The 21,293-nt window shown below is 32.6% G+C and overlaps 1 protein-coding gene across 4 annotated transcripts in view; it reads right to left on the reverse strand.

The window, feature by feature from the left end:
* The window catches only part of Hmt-1 (ABC transporter ATP-binding protein/permease Hmt-1), a 69,737-nt gene that overhangs the window by 30,776 nt on the left and 17,668 nt on the right, over positions 1 to 21,293 (reverse strand). For all 4 annotated transcript variants that reach the window (XM_076471417.1, XM_076471418.1, XM_076471419.1 and 1 more), the window contains 6 exons: positions 18,196 to 18,291; positions 16,743 to 16,845; positions 11,325 to 11,414; positions 10,737 to 10,858; positions 4,527 to 4,636; positions 1,478 to 1,543 (listed from right to left, as the gene is read on the reverse strand). In XM_076471417.1, the coding sequence (XP_076327532.1) occupies positions 1,478 to 1,543; positions 4,527 to 4,636; positions 10,737 to 10,858; positions 11,325 to 11,414; positions 16,743 to 16,845; positions 18,196 to 18,291 (587 nt within the window). The remainder of the gene's footprint in view (positions 1 to 1,477; positions 1,544 to 4,526; positions 4,637 to 10,736; positions 10,859 to 11,324; positions 11,415 to 16,742; positions 16,846 to 18,195; positions 18,292 to 21,293) is intronic.

The raw sequence follows: 21,293 nt of genomic DNA on the forward strand, positions 1-21,293 counted from the left end.
TTACTATAAGCCATGTTAAGAGATGAGTATTTTGTTTTACAATGAACTAAAACAAAATTAGTGATAAACTGTTATTTTATATAATTATTTTTGATAATTAATTGAATAAATATAAGTACAGTCATGAAATAAAAACTCACCAAAATTATGCAAGTTGTTTTATCTTTGAACTGCTAGGTTTTCCTTTACATTTATATATTTATATATGTACTTCAAATCTTTCCTACATAAATGTGTCAGTAATGAAATATAACCTAAATATCACATGGGGGCTTTTACTAATGCAGTAAAATCTGTAACATAAAAATAATTAATGTAAATAGTCTAGCTCTAAATAGCAATTTGTTAAGAGAATTTAGGGTGCAGTAAAACAATCCTCTAAGACAGTTATAAAAAATTCCTGTTCAGAGCTCTTAAACTCCATTTAGGTGAGAACTTAGCTATAGTTTATGAGATTTATCAACACCATGAAAAAAAATTATATCTGAAAAAAAAAATTAACACAGTCTAAATATGTTAGACTGGTTTGTTTTGAATTTTGCACAAAGCTACATCAGGGCTATCTGTGTTATCCATCCCTAATTTAGCAGTGTAAGACTAGAGGGAAGGCAGCTAGTCATCACCACCCACTGCCAACTCTTGGGCTACTATTTTTTCAACGAATAGTGGGATGGACCATAACTTTATAATGCCCCCATGGCTGAAAGGGTGAGCATGTTTGGTGAGATGGGGATTTAAACCCATGACCCTCAGATTAAAATGTGTTAGAATTTACCTGTATGTAACTTTTTGGTGCTAATTGTAATTTATTTTGTCTCCATCCATATTATCCTATAAGCATCACTGAATCACATAAAACTGATTTTCCCAGTTTTGTCTGTAAAATGAAATTCCCCAATATTTATCAGTCCAGTAAATATAAAATTCACTCTTTTTTCTTTCCCCAACTGTGGGTAATCAAGCATTCAAGTTTGCTATTGTAAGAAATATTACAATGAAAAAGCACATTTGACTGGGGTACCAACAGTACAAAAAAAAATCATAACTCATTTTTGTGCTGTAAAACAAGCACTGAGTATTAGACAGTACAAGTACAAAGACTGGTTTCAAAATGCCCTTATTTTCAAGAACTTAGAACAATCTATTCTTGCAAAAAAAAAAGACTGATGATTTTACTACAATATGTATCTGACTTCCATGATGGTTTTGTCTGCTTGTTTCTTCTGAATTTTTCACACAGCTATTCAAGAGCTATCTCTGCTAGCTCTCCCTAATATAGCAATGATGAAAGAAAATGGATGAAAGAGAAAGCATGTTCAGTGATGGGAATTTGAACCTGTGACCCACAGAATTCAATTCAAGTGTCGCAACTACCAGGCTATGCCAGGCCTGTGGATTTGCTAAAAAAAGGAAACTACGAGTCAGCAACAAACATGTTATGCAATATTGTACATGCATACTTACATTTAGAACTTACCTGAAAATTCTCTACAGCAGTTCTATAATTATTAACTTCATAATCTTCTGCATTGTAATACTTGACCTAAATTTAAAAAATAGTCTGGTCTTAGGATACATTTTCTTTTCTATGAGTGAACATTTCAATTAATATAAATTTAGACCCACTTTTATAAAGAGGAAAGCTTTCAGTTAACCAAATACTTGAGTATCTCTTATTATGTTGTTCTTATATTAAAATTAGTTCCTGTTGACTGACTTACTGTACTTTTATATTTAATAAATATTCCTATTACTATTTTTAATAACATTCTTAAACTAAATCTTTTAGATGTTTGATGTAATCATGTGAAAAATAAGAACAAATTCTGCCTGAGAGAGGTGTTATTGGTAAATTTTCCAACATTAAAATTAGCAAAATATCTAATTTCAAGCTGAAATTGAATTATATAACTTTTGTTGGTTTCTTTATTTTGTGTAAGTGAGTGAACTGTAAGTTACTCAAGCTTTCATCAATATGACAACAGTTACTAAAACATGCTTAATCCTTAAACAGCAGGAATGTTGTAGGTCGCAACATCAGTTGATGATGGCTGTCACTTAAGAGTTAAACTACAACTTTGTTCCTTGCAACAGATTAAAAAGTGATTAAAATTAACAGTCATTTCTAATAATTCTAAATCAAACTATTTTGTTATCTAGTACACAAATATGTACCCAGATAAAATAATGGGTGTAATTTAAAGAAACTCAAACAAATACTACTGGTAGAATTGTTTGCTATTCCATATTCATTTATTTTTTTCTTTTCAATTATCTCATACAAAATTTGCAGAGTTTGTTCTGTCCTACAACTTCCAACATACCCTATACAATACTGAACATGCACTTATACTTTTCAGTTTAAATATCTTGATATAAACAATCTAGACTTATTCTCAAAGTTATTAATTTCAGAGCTTTAATTTTACACAATTTCTTTTAATCAAAAAAGCAAAACCTAATTTTTTTTACTTTTTTCTTCCTTCCTACAGTTGTTTCTCTAGCAGATAATAATGAAAAAATTCCATTTTTAGCTTTTTTCTTATGCAACAGGAAAGAAATTAATAATATCATTATTCAAAATATTATGAAGTTAGGATCACTTTGAATAATTAATCGTTTTTTATGTCAAAAAAAATTATAAACTTGAAGACATTTATCTTAAGCCTATATTTTTTCTAATAACATACTGTATTTTTTTAAAATATTAAGTTATTTTTGCAAAGTGGAACTCTCTCACTCGTCACATTCCTTAGTTATTATAGGAAGTACAAGATTTACCAACAAAATTACAATCCATTTGCCTGAACTTACCATCACACAAAGTTTAGAGGTTCTTATGCTAAAAATTTCAGTTGAAGTGAAAAACTTTTTGTTTCATGTTGACATTTATTTCACTCACAGGCAGGTTAATGTAACTGTCATTTATAAAAACAATCGCACAACACTCATGTACAGTTTAAGAAGTTTTTACTATTATGAGTATCTCTGTCAACTATTTTGAGAATGTTGAAAATTAGCTCCCGTTACTTTCAAACATATTCTTTACAAGAACAATTCTACCGAATGAAAGGTTCAACATATATATATATATATATATATCTGGTGTTTTACGATATTAATTTTTAAAATACTTGAATATCAAACACAACTTGGTTACTATACTCACCCCACAATCATTTTATACCTAACTATAAACAGCAAGTGTGAATGTGCAGGTGTCAGATAATCTAGCACTCCTGCATGAGGTCCCTTCTGGAATCACAACAGCTACACATTCTTATAACAGACAGTTACAAAAAAAGCCAGTGCAGTATCACGCTGCATCCTTCTTATTGAATGGCTGCCCACTGAGCAGTCTCAAACTTTTATTGGCTTTCTTACAGAAAATCTTGGATTTTCAGATCTATATAATAAATACATCTGGTTCAACTCTTAAATTCCTCCTCTGGTGTTGGAATTTTTCACATCACAAGTCATCAAACTTACAGTTGAGGTATGAGGAGAGGACATCAGTTAAGTAATATCTCATTCAGCTCCATTCATACTTCTGACATTAAAAAGGTATGTAACATATGGTTTATTTTTTAATTTTGTGCAAAGCTACACGAGGGCTATCTGCACTAGCCATCCATAATTTAGCAGTGTAAGACTAGAGAGAAGCCAGCGAGTTATCACCACCCACTACCACTCTTAGGTTACTGTTTTTACCAACAAATAGTAGGACTGACCATCACATCATAATGCCCCCATGGCTGAAGGGGCAAGCATGTATGGTGTGATGGGGATTCGAACCTGCGACCATTGGATTACGAGTCAAGTGCCCTAACCACCTGGCCATGCCGGGCCACGTAACATATATCACATAATCATTAAATTTACATCTGTGTTGTTTCGTAACTTGTTGAACAAGTAATACCTTCTGTGCAAATGTGTGGATGGCTGGCTTGCTAACAGTTTCAATTTAAAAAGAAATTTAGACATACAAGCAAACGAATCACATGTAAATACGTGTATCTGTTATTCTTTTGTAGTTCATATGGCATCAAGTAAGACTTAAGGTGCCATGGAAGTGTTTTAGGTAAGCTGTTGTAAGCCATATACATAGTTTTGTACAATTTACTGAAACTACATGCCACCAACCTATTTGATTTGTATGATCAAATGCAAGATTATAATAGAAAAACAAGACTAAGCTTTTGCATGTTAAGTATTAATTTGAAGTAGCTGTGAAACTGTTTTTAACATCTTAAACCTTATGCAAAAAAAAAAAAGATACAATACCCCAAACATTAATGTTACAATAAAATATATTTTCAAACACCTTCTTTTAAATCATGTTTTGAAAAGTAGAAAATAAATATCTTAGATTTCAAATCAACCACTGATATATGAAACTTAGATTCATAAAGGCAAAATCATTAGTAACATTGCTTGTAACTTGTTGAAAAGTAAAAGGTTTTGAATTAATAATATTTACCAATTTCCAAAACAAATTAGATAGTTTATACAAATGGTAAACATACAGTTTCAAAATTCAGTAAAGCATCCACTGCCTTGGCTTGGGCAGCATTTTCCAACTGATTCATGTCTCTTCGAAACTTGGTTCTCCATTCAGTGACAATTATAGTAACAGCTGAAATAAAAAATTGAATATCATTGTATTTGAATTTACATAGTGCAAGACTATACTGATTCTGTACAATTCACACAGAGTACAAGACTATACTGATTCCATACACTTTACAGAGTTTAAGGCTGTATTGAATTTGTACAATTTACAGAGTGCAAAATTATACCATTTCACTGATTCTCTACAATCTATGTACATTTCTCCCTAATTTTCAAATTAAAGCATCAGTATAATAAAATTACCCTTCAATACGGGTATGAAAACTGGTGGATGGTTAATGATTTTTAGGGGTCTTTAATATTGATGTTTTTTGTTTTTTTTATTTACAATGTTTCTCACCACTCCTTCCTCATTTTGTTACAATATATGAGTAAGTAATTTACTCTAAATTTTGTCTATTGTGAATGACATTTGGGTGCTGTTCATGATGACAACAAACACACTTGAAGTAAAAGCATATTATCAAGATAACTGGTATAGGTATTAAAAGCTTTTATTAAAATGAAGTAGAGAACAACGTTTCAACCTTCTTATGTCATCTTCAGGTCCAAAAAGAGAGTTTGCAACTGACCGTTGCCACGTATGTCTTAGGGATGATAATGTAAATGGGTACGGAATTATAGAGGGCGTTGCAAGAACATGTACAGTTAACAATATCATAATGTAGGTAAGTTCAGACATAATGGGGTTTCAAACAGATAACACAGTACACAAAGAAACGCTATAAACTTACATTTCTCTTATAATTGCATGCTGAAGTGATTTGTGATAACAAGAAACCCACTTGAAGTAAAAATGCATTCAAGACAGCTGGTATGAGTGTTAAAACTTTTATTAAAATAAAGTAGAGAACATGAAGGTCAAAAGTCACACAAGCTGTCTTGAGAGTACAAGGTGCTGTTTGATACAGCTGAAATTCTACCTTGTAGATCACATTATACCCACATAATTTGAATAGTCTGGAACATTCTAGTATATCATCATTCTAGAATGATCCAGAGTATTGACACATTATCCAAGATCATTCCATTACATATACAAATAATACATTCTGTTACTTTTTCCTTCTACAATATTGTGTACGACATGACAGTAATTTCCAGAATTTATTTGAAGGTATATAAGAGCTTACACAGATTCTTCTGTATCATTTCAGTTGACACTATATCTGAAACATGATTTCAGACCACACTTTGCCTGTTTTGTAAAGAAGATACTAAAATAACATTAACAAGAAGTAAATTACTTCCAAATATACATCCACTGTGCATTTATTTTTTCAACATCACAAAATATTACAGAAGGCAATCTTTAATACCTGCATAAATATCAGACACAACTTGTTTATATACTCATGTTCAACCATATTACATATATTACATTAATATACTTGTTTATATACTGATGTACAGCCATTTTACACCTAACTTTTTACTTATATTAATGTAATATGGTAGATAAGAAGTTTTATAAAGATTAAAAAAAAAGTGAAAACTAAAACACGTTAAACCAATCAAGCAGTATTTGTTGATAATCTGGAGATGTTTTTACCATCACTCAAGAACCCAAATGACAAAGACTTTCTTCTTGATCAAATAAAAAGATTAGCACAGATGCATTGGCCAGACAAGAAAAGGAGATCTTGAATGAAACACAGTTTTTGGAAAGCGTCAACAAGAGTGATGATGAAGTTCGTGGATACTGTATCAATACCAGTGACGATGAAGTTAGTGGATACTGTATCAACAACAGTGATGATGAAGTTAGTGGATACTGTATCAACAACAGTGATGATGAAGTTAGTGGATACTGTATCAATAAGAGCGATGAGGATGAACAACATTTAGAAATATTATCTTCTAATTATCTTTTAAATGTAAAAAGAGAGCAAAAATGAATACTTTAACTCCAGATTTAGCAGCATCGATGGAAAGAACTAACTTGAGTGACAGAAAAGCAACATTTATCCTTACTGCTGCATCTCACACACTTGTTCCTGATGTCCAAATTTTCCTTGAGTTCACTGCTCTCAATGTCATTTATGTTCTTCACAATGATCTTAATTCTACTCTTTGAAAACCTGCCTGTCAAAAATTAGTTACAAATCAATAAGGAACTCGTTGGTTTGAAATTCCTTTATTCACGTTGTACTGACAGAGACAAATCAAGCAATAGCACTAAATGAGAAGTTAGGCATGGATGAATCTCCAAAGCACATCCAATTGAATATCAGAAAGTCTGGAGACATGTCACTTGAAAATTTAATCAGACAAAACAGACTTCTTCAAATGCCTCAAAATTTAATCTTGATATCTGGATTATGACCTCGAGTCACGAGAACCCAGAGAGGATTACTGGGAGGAATTTTAAACAATTCAACACTAAAGTGTTGTAAATAACAATGCTGAAAGGGGTGTGGCCCTGACTGAGGAGTAGAATGCCAACTTAAAAAAGAAACTTGAATGTGATAAATAACAACATTGAGAGGGTTGTGGCCCTTACTAAAGAGTTAAAATGTCATCATGATAAAGAAAAGACAAAAACAGAAACAATCCCTCATTCAAGTTTTACAGGATCATAAAGACTTTCTCCTAAGAGCAAAGAGTAAACAATAAAAATGAAAAACTCACCAAACCAAAATCACACAGTTATGTAATTCTATTGTTCATGCAATAAAACAATAATAAACTTTTAAACAATCATTTATAATGCACAACAAATATGTTTTTGCATCATAGTACATATGGTACCAAGCCACTGCAGTCTAGAATTTCAACCAGATTGAGCAAAGTAAATACAGTCACAATTGGATGAAGTTTGACATTTTATGTTTCTTTTTACATTGGAACAAAATTATGAGGTAAGAGTTATAAAATTTTTTGTCTTAAATTTTAACTGTAAACAATGATTTCCTTAATGACTAAGTAACACTATATACAAGTAGGATTAAGATTTCTACACTACTAATTAACATTCTAAGATCTCGATGTTTTTGAGTTTGAATATTTGTCAATTTTGTTATTTTCACAACTTATGTATAATATTAGTCTTAGCTTATTTTATAATTAGGAAGGGCTTAAATATCAAAATTTATTACAATTTTAGTTTGAGTTATTTTTCAGTCAGTTATTTGAGTTAACTCTAATAAAGTGTTAATTTTCTATAATTTGTTAACTAAATTAACAACAGTGTAATTGATAAGCTAGTTTCTTTTCAAAGTTGTTTGTCAGGAACCTCAAAAATGTTAATGTGTTACTAAATTTAGGCTCTGATGTGTAATTTAGGCTTTAATTATGATTTATGTTCTTTTAAAGTGTTTTAAGTGTGAATTAAATCCAACAAGTTGTGTCAAAATTATCATATATGAAAGTACTTGTCAATTTATTTTTCCCACTCTAAAATGGCAACATTATTAACACTTATAATACTGGATGAATCATGATTAATACTTAACCAAAAGCATGCACAGCTCACAGCTTATTGACAAAATATATTCCTTTACTAGATGGCCATTAAACAAGCATTTTAAGGTAAAGCAGCAGAAGTAAAATGTCTCTACAACTAGAGGCTTGAAACTATTGTAAATATAACAGAGAGAAAAAAATCTCAAACTCAGTTCAGTTTAACTAGATCAACAGAGCTTATCAATTCTTGTTAGTTTATGTCTAAAGCACAAAAACTAATTTGTCAGGTTTTTCTCATTGATACGTTTCTTTCAAAAAATACATCTCATTAAATGATTTAAATAAATAAAAACCAAGGTTTTTAAATTCTGGTTGGCTCAAAGCTGAAAACACTTGACATTTCAATATTTACCTACCTGCAGTTCTATACTATTCTTAAAGAATTATATAATAGAAGTTTGAAAATTCTGGATGAAAGGATCTAGAACACAGCCAATGAAAATAACTGTTAGTAAAACTGATTATAAAGTCTTGGCTAACTGATACAGTAATAGTAGAGTTTGGATGGTGAATTTTGTAGTCATACTAAATGTTCATTAATTATGAAGTTATCTGTATCATTAAAAAGTTTTTAAAATTCTCCATACTTCTATATATTTTGAATTATCAGAAATTAGATAAAACTTATATCCACACATAGAGGGGTACTCAGTAGAATGCATACCTCTGCCACTAAGCATTGATCGTATTTGTCTCTCCAAGTATAAGAAAATGTGTCCATATGCCCTTCATTATCAACAGACATGAATTATTTTGACACAACAGTGAGGAATAGTATTCTACACACTTCCACCAAGTTTCATCCAATTCCAATCATTTTTGACAATGTTAGAGAGTAAACAGTGTAGAAACAAAATCATTACCCAAGTTAAAAGATGGTGATTTATTTTGTAACCTTTATCCTTCAAATGCTCATCACTTCTAAGCTGGGTTATAGTCCAAAGGTATACCAGCTTTCATCCAAATCCATTTAGCTATTTTTGAAAAACTTGCTTACAAACACACACGGATGAAAACATAATCTTCATCCACTTTCAGTTGCAAAAATAAGAATGTGACATAATTAGTAATTTATTACATTAATACCAGTAATGTTCTGCTTCACTTGAAATATTTATAAGGGATTTTAAACCATGAAAGGACTTCTGGTTCACCCTTTTAGCATAACAGTTCAAATATTGGTGCATTTTAAAAAAACAACTTGGGGGCCAACACCACTAGCTATCTCTAATTTTGAATTAATAGACTACATACAGGAGTGGCACCTGTACAACACTAGCCATTACTAGCTCATGGATTACTGTAATTGAATAATGGAATTTGATACTCACTCTTACAATGTCCCCAATGCCCCAAAGTGTGAAGGAACATAATCTGTTACACAATCTAACCACTGAGTAATGCCCACCTCTCCATTTTCTAAACTGACTACTGAACAATTAATAAAGAATAAAATATTATTTTATTTAAACACTTAACATTCAACACACTTTGTTAGTTTTCTGTTTTTTTATACTGATTATTGTAACACAAATATTCCTTTAAAAGTAATTATACAATAACCCAGTGTCGAATTCTTCTATAAAGATAACCCAACTAACTGTTCATGCTTTTCATAAATTAGTTTCTGAAAATTACTGAATGTACATATAACAAACAGTTACACCTTATCTTTTGTACTACATTAAACAATGGACTATCTGGAACAGATTTAATGTAAAGTCTTAATTTAAAATATTGGGTTTATCACCAAGTCATTAATATAGAATACTAAAAAAAAAATTATGGTAACTGATTTTAAAATTTCTTTTCTTTACATATTTGGATTCTATCTTCTATAAATCTATTTTAATTTCAATAATTTTACATTCAGCATTTCCAAAATAGTTTTCCAATAGTGAACTTACCACTATCAGTGATTTGTTTAAGGATAACCTAAACAGTCTTATTAAATTACACCTTCAAATCGGTCAACAGTTCTTAACATTATAAAGTACAATATCCACATGTCCTGCTGTTATTGATTGCCCTTAAGTTTTGCCACAAGCACACTGCATGGAAATAAATAGTTTATTTCATTATCGGACACTGCTTAATACTGAAATTTAATACTCTTGACCATGATAACATTTTAAAAAATTGCATGTGTGATTATGATAACTCTTAAATTTTATTGAGAATCAAAAGTTATATTACTTGTAAATTTTTTTGCAATGTCAAAGGCAGTGATGTAGTCAAGTGTTTACTTACATTCTTTTAAATAAATGTTTCATTAAACCCAACAGAAAATTTAACACAGATGTACACATAAAAAAGCATCACATTTTTAGAAGAATAGCCAAGGTTCATTATAGTTTCATATTATTTCTATGCGCTTCACTCCAAGTCCACTAGGGCATACTCATAGACTACTTTGTGAATGGTGTGATTGAAGATGCACTGGATTTACTATAGAGAAAGAAATTCAAGCATCTTGTACATTTTAAAAATACCTTTACACATATTCATAAAGCAAAAATGTACTTCTGGTTCATACAAAATATCTCTGATCAGTAACAACCCACTTATACTTATTTCTAATACATTACAAATGTCAAAATGAATCAGCAATAGTTATACAATATCTTAATAATACTTACTCAGATAAAGTCCCATAGTTAAAAACATGATTAGTCCAAACCATGCATTAAAAGCTGTTATAAAGTAAATTATAGCTATGATGATGTCGGCCACTGTTGGTAGGATGTTGAATAACATGTAGCTGAAAGTTAAAAACACTATATGAAGTATATATGTATCAATAATTATTTAAAAACGTATAGCATTAGAAATGATTCATATTAAATAAATGTACTGTATGAAACATTGAATACAAATTTCATTAAAACACTAACTCTTTGTTGATTATTTTCAATATTTTTTATCCACTTTGCATTAAACCTTTCATATATATGATCCTTTCAATAGCAAATTTATTACAAAGTTTTAATTATTCAGTCATAAGTTATTCTACACTCACTGAGTAGTAGTGGTAACAAACTGAAAAGGTACAGTTTATTAAATAAAGGTTTTTATTTTGTATTTCTACATTATTTTAAAATAAAACATTTTAATTAAGCTAAAATCTCTCCTGTTTTACTTCGGCAAAATACAAAAGGTACCCTATATGGTAAATTATCATCAAAAAACAACCAGGACTATATTGCAACAACAGAAATTTTCTTTACCTCAGTAAGCTGGTTACACTGTTGGTTCCTCGATCCATTATCTTTAAAACTTCTCCTGTTTTACGGCCAAGATGCCACCGTAGAGACAAACTAGGGACAGTTTTAATGATAGTAAATTAAAACAGCTTTGAACTAAATATTATACATTTTAAAAGTGTAAGATATTACTTTACTTATGGATTTTGGAACCCAATAAGTAAGTTATTAAGTTCAACAAGCAACAAACATTGCATTTAATTCTATAAAACTCACACATAGTTATACAGTAAAAAAAGTTATTCGTTCTTCTTGACCAGTAAAACAATCTTATATAAAGTATATTTTTATATTTCATGTGCGTATGTGTGAGAATACAATACTAAATAATGACATATAGGTTTCTCAGTTATATAACATTATTAAGTATGTTTTTATGTTTCATGTGCATATGTGTGAGAATACAATACTAAATAATGACATATAGGTTTCTCAGTTATATAACATTATTAAGTATGTTTCTCAGTTATATAACATTTTTATGTTTCATGTGCATATGTGTGAGAATACAATACTAAATAATGACATAGGTTTCTCAGTTATATAACATTATTAAGTATGTTTTTATGTTTCATGTGCATATGTGTGAGAATACAATACTAAATAATGACATAGGTTTCTCAGTTATATAACATTATTAAGTATGTTTTTATGTTTCATGTGTATATGTGTGAGAATACAATACTAAATAATGACATATAGGTTTCTCAGTTATATGGTGAATACTTTCATGCACAATACTTTGAAAGGCAGCTATCACTAAAAAAATTTACATATATAATTTACTTAGAACATAAATAATGTTTTTATACTATTTTTAAATACTTTAAAGTCATTCCAGCTCTGAAAGGTATAGTTTAATATAGCTTTAATGGTATTTTCTACATTATCGCATATGCTAATAAAAAGAACTTTTATCAATCATGCTCGTTGAACCTAGAAAAAAATCTAAATTTCTATGTCAAATTATGGCTACAAAAATATTATATTTTGTTATTTGAAAATGCAGTACTGAAACATTTGCTGCAAACAGTCATTTTTTACATTTTAGTGAAGTAACTTTAATTCAGTGATCTTAAAACTGCATTAAACTGGGAAATAATATGTGATCACTGAAACTGCTATGATATACCAAAAAAAAAAAAGGCTCACAAATTGTCTGGTTTTTTTCACTGTCCTTCCACCAGGATTCTACTGACTTGCACAGTAATTCTGTGCTTGCAAGATCACAGATCTTATTCTTAGCTAATTTTATTGCCATCAAGTCATTAAGAGAATCATTTATTAGTTTTGACTGCCAGTCATCCTTAATAACTACCATTTGGGAAAATCCACGTTCTGGTTCAGCAGATGACACAGAAATCACCTGTATGAGGCATACCCCAAGGCCAACACTGTTGATCCAGGGAAAGGTTTACCATCCTCAACAGTAATTTGACTTAACATGTGGGCCCACAATCCACTTGCACTACTAGCCAGGGACTCATCTGATTTGGCAAATCTTGTGGCTTTGAGCAATGTCTCGTGTAAGTCAGCTTGGCAAATATCAGCTGCAATGTTGAAACCCTTAGCTTCTAGCAGAGCATCAAAGTGGTCCAATAGTGTCTGGAGTTCATTATGGCCATAAAATGATAATGCTTCCTTGCTTTTAGGCCAGTTGCTTGGTTCAAAAATTTGAAAGGCACCAATAAAATCCTTATCAAATTCTTCAAATCTCTCATTCAGATATGTGACAATTTTACCTATGAAGATAGCAGTTTCTTCAGCCACAGATTGAGCAACTGTCTCTTTTGTGGCACTTTTTGAGCCTCTGGCCCTTGTCTGACCACTAATAGCAATCACCTTTCCTCTAAGTAACCACTTGCCAGTTTGTTCACATGTTGTAAGCTCTTTAACAATTTTCTGGGATCTCCCAACATGATTCAGATTGCCCAACTTCTCTTTGCAAACAGCAAGTTTGTCAGAAACAATCTTTACAGTAGCAGAATTGTCTTGCATTTTGAGACTAAGAGATGTCAAAACAGGCAGAAATGCCAAGGGTATGTCCATGTACAGGAAGAATTTAAGGCTTGTCAAAGTACTGTATAATCCTGCAGCTTTCTGTTCATGTTCTCCTTTGTCATGCAGCTTTACTTGATACAAGTGCTCTGCTAAAGCTGGCCAGTTATGAGAAAATGACTCTAGAGCATGCTCTTTGTAGGCCACCCACCGGGTTCCTGTCCCTTTTGTTGGCTTTCTAACAACAATGTTGTTGGCTTTACCAGCTTCTTTGAGGCCAGCCCAGTTCTGTGGCAAATTGTCATAAAACTTCTGTAGGTTTTCTGAAAAGGTTTGGATACTCTCAAGGTAAGGGATGTCCTTGATGGTTTTTTTAATTGCAAGTTCCAATCTGTGACTAATACAGTTGATCCCTATCAAATATGGTTTTTTTACCTTCAATCTGTTGACAAGTCCTTTATTTGTGCCAAAACTGACAGCTGCTCCATCAGCTGTCTGGCATACAATTGATTCAAGCCAGTCGGGAAACTTGCCATATAATGCTGCAAGTACAAAACACTAGTACCCAATATTAGTTACTTTCTGTAAAAAAAACAAAACAAAATGTAAATTTGTACTTTGGAAAATTCAATTGCTCCATTATCTATTACTCTAGTTATGCTAGGTTAAGCTCCAATTCTGTCAGTGGTAAATACATGGTTCTTCTTGGTTTAAATCAATTGAAAAATGCTTGAGTTTTCACTGATGTATATTAATAATGGAATGACTATGTAAACCAGAATTAAAACACAAATGTACATGAAATATTGTCCATTTTAATTTTTCTTTGTTAGGAATTCAGAATAAATCCAGAAAATTCTCATCCCAGGTAATTAAGAAACCTTTACCTGAACTAAGTGCCTGTAGCAAGTGTTCAGGATCAGCCTTCTCAACTGACTGCAGACATAGGAAGTGGGTTACTGGGTAAGAGTCACTGTCCAAGTATCTTACACAGACTATCTCCTGCTCAATGTTGGCAGTATCTGTTGAATCGTGAGTCATAATGCCAAAGAATAATGAGGTGTGCAGACTAGATCTGACATTAATTTTAATTGCTTCTGCAATATACTTCGTAAAGATAACTGCTTGTTTGTCATTGGCATAATGTTCTGTTAAGTTCATACCAAAGTTGTGCTCCTGCAGCAACAGAAGCTCTTGAAAATCACTGAATGGTTTGGCATTCAAAGCCATATAAAGGGCAGTCCTGAACAGCACAAGCAAACAATCTTTTTCAGTCTGGTTAAGTTTGCTCAATTCTTTCATCATGGGAGTTAAATTAGGTGTTTCTTTTGCTGTATTAGCTTGACAACTTAGACTGTGGGTGTGACTGTTTTCATGCTCCTTAACAGCACTTCTCTCAGGTTGGAAGATCCTGTTATGAAGGTATTCTTCTGCCTTCAACTACTTTGGTCATATTCCTGACAAATCGAGCAAAACAGTCCAATAGCGTTATTATACTTCAGCCATGGTTGTCCTCTATTCCATTCATCCTACAAACGACAAGTAGGCTTAGTGCCAGTAGTAGCATTAACAGTTTTTGCTTTAACACTTGGGCTTGGATCAACAAGCTAGGGTTTTTTCACTCGGGATTTCATAGTATTGTCTTCTGATTCATCAGTCTTGCTCATGAAGCCAAACTGAAATAGATCGTGAGACTTCCCGTTTTTTTACTATCAGACGTCATGGTCAGATCGTCGTGAATGTTTGGCAGTCACGTGACTATCCGGGACAGCATGGATACGGTGACCTAAAAAGCGCATTTTGTGAGAGTTCACGACCGTTTTTTAAAATTTGCTGGGTTTTTTTGTCTTAAATTAAATCTTAAATTTTACAAGTTATTTTCCACTCATTATAGAATATACTTTTAAGCAAAATCTTTGGGCTGTGCATACACAGCTTTTGCCTCTCTTATTTTTGAGGGGACAATGTATTTGTGTCCGATATGTTAGGAATATGACCACCGCTCACAATGTCTTGTGATAGATGGGAAAGTGCCGGTTAAACTTGATTTTTTTAACAGACATGTCCAGCTTTAAATAGAAAATTTCAAACCCTGCATCTAATACTGGGTAAGATCCCCTTTTGCCTCCACAACAGCCTGAATTCTTTGTGGCATGGATTCAACAAGGTGCTAGAAACATTCCTTATAGATTTTGATCCAAGCTGACTTGATGGCAGCATGCAGTTCCTGCAGGTTTGTTGGCCTCACATTCATGCTGCAAACCTCCCATTCCACCTCATCCCAAAGTTGCTCTATTGAATTGAGACCTGGGAACTGTGCAGGTCACTGTCATGTTCGTGGAAATAGCTTGAGATAATTCGTGCTTTGTGACATGGCACATTATCCTGCTGAAAGTAGCCATTGAAAAACGGATAGACTGAGGACATAAAGGGTTGTACACGGTCAACAACAATGCTCAGGTATGCTGTGGCATTCAAATAATGCTCAAATTGGAATTAAGAGGTTTAATGTGTGCTAACAAAACATTCCTTACACCATTATGTCACTACCATCAGCCTGTATAATTGACATAAGGCAGGATGCATCCATGGATTCATGCTGTTTACGCCAATTTCTGACCCTACCATCTGCATGTTGCAGCAGAAATTGAAATTTATCAGACCAGGCAACATTTTTCCAATCTTCAATTGTCCAGTTTTAGCAATCCTGTGTCCACCATAACCTCATCTTCCTGTTTTTAGCCAACAGGAGTGGAACCCATATGGTCTTTTGCTGGGGTATTCCATTTGCTTCAAGGTTTAATGCATTGTGCATTCAGAGATGTTCTTCTGCACACCACTGTTGTAAAGAGTGGTTATTCGAGTATTTGTGGCCTTCCTGTCAGCTTAAGTGAGTCTGACCATTTTCCTTTGACCTCTCTCATTAAGAAGGTGTTTTCACCCACATAACTGCTACTCATTGGATATTTTTTGCACCATTCTCTGTACACTTTAGAGACTATAGTGCATGAAATTTCTGGGAGGTCAGCAGTTTCTGAGATGCTGGGACCACCATGTCTGGAACCAACAATCATTCTGTGGACAAATTCACCTAGATCACACATCTTCCTCATTCTAATGTTTGGTCAAACAACAACTGAACCTCTTGCCCATGTCTGCTTGCTTTATATACTGAGTTGTAGCCACATGATTTGCTGTTTGGCTATTTACATTAAAGAGGCAGGTGTACTTAATAGAGTGGCCACTGAGTGTAGTTCTGTTACAGTTAGAACAATGTTTAAAATTTCTTATATTACTCTGTTTTCAAACAACAGTAAATTGTGTCTATGGAGTATCACTTGTTTATCCTAAATATATAACAATGTAATACACCTGTAGACTCACCTGTGCAAGTGAGCATAAAGTTCAACTTGAATTTCCTTTACTGTGTACTGTTGCACTCTGATCCATAAAAACGACCTGATATTATTTATAAAACTGTTGTTACCTGTAAATGAAGAGTTTTAGAAATAAATAAAATGTGTAGAATAAGTTAAAACAGACACTGCTACATGAATGGTACAATTTAATTATCAGAGTTGCTTTTCTCACAGAAATTAACTCTTTTAAAGCATGTTTAACTTTTTAAGAAACTATGCCACAGAGAGAAAAACCATAGTAAGAGTACAATGGAATGGGTGGCATCTGCTTGTTGTAGAAAAAAACACAAGTGTAGAGGATGATGTTTCAAAACCCCTTCATCTTCAGAAATACCTCCAATTACACTTTACACTTGTTTTTCTTTTAATACAAGAGGAAACTGTTGCCCATTCCAGTGTACCCATTATGAATACTCGATCTATTGATCTATCAAAGAACATATTAAAAGCAATTTCTTATAACAGAATTGTGTCATTGAAGCACAAGTGTGGAGAAAAAAAATGAGAAATATAAATATTTATGGTAAGCTAACACAGGAAACTAATACTAACATTCACAGATCATAATTTGTAAATACAGATTTAACTTCTAATTGGGTTGAACAACTATACTACGTTAATTTTCTCAGAGCTTATTCTATTGTGGGTGTTCAGTTAAATCTACTGCGTAAAAAGAATCTACTGATGTGAATAAATGAGAACCAAACTATTCTATATTCTGTGATAAACTGATTAAAGTTCCTATTTGATTGATAACATTGCAGTTGGTTTATTCCACATGTACAGTAAAATAGGTAATTCCATTATTTATCAGCTAGTTAATACTAGTATCATGCAGGGACTCATACTCTTTACACAAACAGAGCAAGTCTCATGGAAGATGGGAGGATTATTCAAGTTGACAAGTACTCTACATAATGGCAGAAACAAGCAGAATTTTAGTCACTTTAGTTCGATGTTTCATGGCAGCACTAAATTCAACATGAAAAGTCATTTTGTATTTTGGAGGTAAATTTGCCAATTTTGAATTTTGTATTTCAGTTTTATTCTGAAACTAAAAAGCTCTTCGTCATTCATAATACGCAAAAACTACTGGAGCAAGGTGAGTAAATGAGGATATGACTTCTCATGAATGATGCTAGAAAAAGTAGTTTATGCTCATGTTTTAATACTTTTATGAAAAACCCATGAAAACTACGACAAACATGTGAAACTGATATATTTAGGCATACAAGTATTATATATTACATCAACATAACATCACTTGACAAGGTTTTTAACAAAAATTATTTTTTCAGATTATTGTCACCACCTACCATGTATTTTAAATTCTGAAATTAAGTTAAAAAGCTATTTTTACCTTTTTAGACAAATTATTTTTTTATATGGAAGAATGAACAGAAATTTCAAAATCTCACCTTGTCCTTGTAAAAACCACAAAGCAATATAAATTAGAATAAAGTCCCATCGGTAGGAAATGCTTGTCTCACCTGGTTGTAATGACAAGCTGTTCACTGTTAAAAGAAACATTTAAACTAAATTAAAATAGTTTAGACCCTCTCCTTCTAAGAACCACAACAATAAAATGACCCGAGTGTCTGAAAGAAACAAAATAAGAAATGAGTTATGGTAATCGTCAACTGTTCGCAAATTAAAGTTGTTAAAATGAAAAAAACAAAGGTGAAACACATGTAATCATTTTTGATCCAGAAATCTAAAATAGAGTTGTACAGTTAAGACAATTAGATTATATTAAAAAGCTTGGGATGAAATTAAAATAAATATTCTAAACTATAATACTGATGACAGTTTAATACAAAAAATATAGTCATGGAGTTACAACTTCATAACTTTAACACTTTTGTTAATCTGTCATAAAATATATCTTTTTGATAAATTTCAAACTGAAAAAAAATTGTCCAAGGTTAATTTTTTTCTTCCAGAAAATGAGTTGTGATTTTGTAGTTATAAATGAAATTTGTAGTTTAAGATATTCCCATCAAATAATCTTGCATATAATTTCTCACTAAGTTAATACATGTTGTTGGCAAGTTTCAGTGGTGAATCTACTTTGATTTTTGCTGGATGGAGGTTCAAAATGTTGAAAATTATTTACGGTGAAGACTATCATTCACAACTAAAATATGAAGTGACCTAGATTCACATATAGGCACCAACCATATATATCTATTGTTTCACACTGCAAAAATAACTTAAGAAACTCAATACGCTCTTAAGTCAAATGAAGAACAAACTAGGGAATTTCTTATCGAAATAAATTATGGCCCATCTAACCTCTGTACTTGAGAAAAGCCCAAAACTGTCTTCAGTACTCACCTCTAGTTTAAAAAGAAAAAGGAAAAAATAAGCCGAATTTAATAAGAAATACGGATAAAACACTTTGAAATACATTTTTAGATTGGGCAGGTTAATCATTGTGAAGTAATTACAGTGGGAAACCTGAAGGAATGTCATCACCTAAGACAGTGCAATGGTCTCAATTGGTAAGGGTAGAAGATGAAAAATTATGAAGGGAGAAGAACTGCTAGCTGATAAAGAACTGGTAATGCATAACCCAGAAAAGAGCATTAACAATGCAAAATCCTGACCAAATAAAGAAACCTATCTGAATCTGGTTTAGAGTTAAAAACGTAAAAGATTGGTTGGTTGATTTGGTGTTTTATGCCACAAAGCAGCTAGGCTATCTGTGCCAAACATCCAGTAAAAAAGTTAAAATTAAAGTAAAATTAGGAAATTTATAAAAGGAAATTAAGGTAAAATAAAACAAAGTTAAAAAAGCACAAAACCAATGTTTACATCTAGTCTACAGCATTAAGAGAAAAACTACAGTAATACAAGTTGAAAAGGACTTTCTGTAGCATAACTGTAATTATCATAATTCGCCAGGAAGACTAACAAGTAAGTACAAAAACCACCATCAGTCACTTGAAGTTGGCCTTTCCAGACCTGGTTCCGAGTTATTTGATGTCATGGCCATTTTCAAAAAGTAATAAAAATTTTAAAAGATTTATAGTAAAATTTTAATAATAACTCACCAGGATGACTAACAGGTAGTTCAAACAGCAGCGTCAGTTACCTGAAGTTGACCGATCCAGTCCTGGTTTCGAGTTAGTTGACTTTACGGCCATTTTCTAATTTCAAATTGAACTAGATGGACTATGATTCTTAAAAGGGAATCTAATTGAAAAAGGTCTTATGTATAAATTAAAAAACTTAAATGGCATTAAAAAGATTAATGGCCTTTAAAAAACTAAAAACATTTGCAAGGTGGACAGTGTCACAATCACCAATGAAACTGTCCAACGTCATGGACAAACCTTGGAACAGAATATGGTGAATATCGCGCCATCGTTGAGAGCCATAACTACAGCAAGAAAGTAAATTGTGATTTACTGTCACCTGAGTATCACACAGACTACACAATGGTGCATCAGTTCCAGATAAAAGAATATGATGAATTAAAAAGCTGTGACCAATGCGTAGTTAGAACAACTTTCTCTTTCCGATCCTTATGGAAGCAAGACAGCCAAAATCCAATATAGGGTTTTATTTGGAAAAACTTGTTTTCGCATTGCTAACTCCAAGTTGACTGCCAGCTGGCATGGAGCTGAGGCTTGAATACAGGACCATAGTCCATGTATTGGTCAGGCACAGCAATGATAGTGCCAGAGCAGATAAACGTGAAGCGACTCCAGGGCCAGTAGAGAACAAAGTGAGTCAGCATAAATAGTGCAGTTTGAGTACTGCTTAGTACTCTATGTGATCCAAGGCAAGAGAAATGGCATGCAGTTCAGCAGTGAACACAGAAGCTGTAGAGGGGATTCTGTGCTCAATCACCAAGCCACAATAAATCATAGCTGAGCCCACACAGTCACCTGATTTTGAACCATCTGTATAAATAAGAGTGGAAGGATGGTTTGAAAGATGGGCAGCAAATAACAGACAGTATTTCCAGTCAGGAGTGTTTGCTTTTCTCAGATGACTTGAAAGATAGGTCAAATATGGGAACTGTAAGAAGCCATGATGGGATGAGCTGACCAGTGAATACATCAATGTTATCCAAGGACAGACCCAATTCATCCAACTGCACATGGATACAAAGGCCAAAAGGCAGATCGTCTATTCTGAAAAAGTTTGGTCCATCAAGGAAGGTAAACACAATCCCAGGTGAGATGCTTTGGTAAGGAATGAAGTTTCAAAGCATATAGTAAAGACAGTTGCAAATGGCAGAGGTGCAAAGAAGGTTCATGAGACTATGTATAAGCTTTGAACAGGGGAAGTGAGGAAAGCCCTAGTGCAGAGCCAAAGTCCTTGATGATAAATGGGGTCAAGCATCTTTAAAGCCGAAGTCCTATCAGAGCCATAGACCAGTGATCCGTAGTCTACTTTCAAATGAATAAGAGCATGATATATCTTTAGCATAGAACATCGATCCACACCCCAGGTGGTGGAAGAGAGGACATGAAGGATGTTCAGTGCTCTTGTACATTTGACC

This window comes from Tachypleus tridentatus, chromosome 12, assembly GCF_004210375.1.
Source record: "Tachypleus tridentatus isolate NWPU-2018 chromosome 12, ASM421037v1, whole genome shotgun sequence".
NCBI lineage: Eukaryota > Metazoa > Arthropoda > Merostomata > Xiphosura > Limulidae > Tachypleus > Tachypleus tridentatus.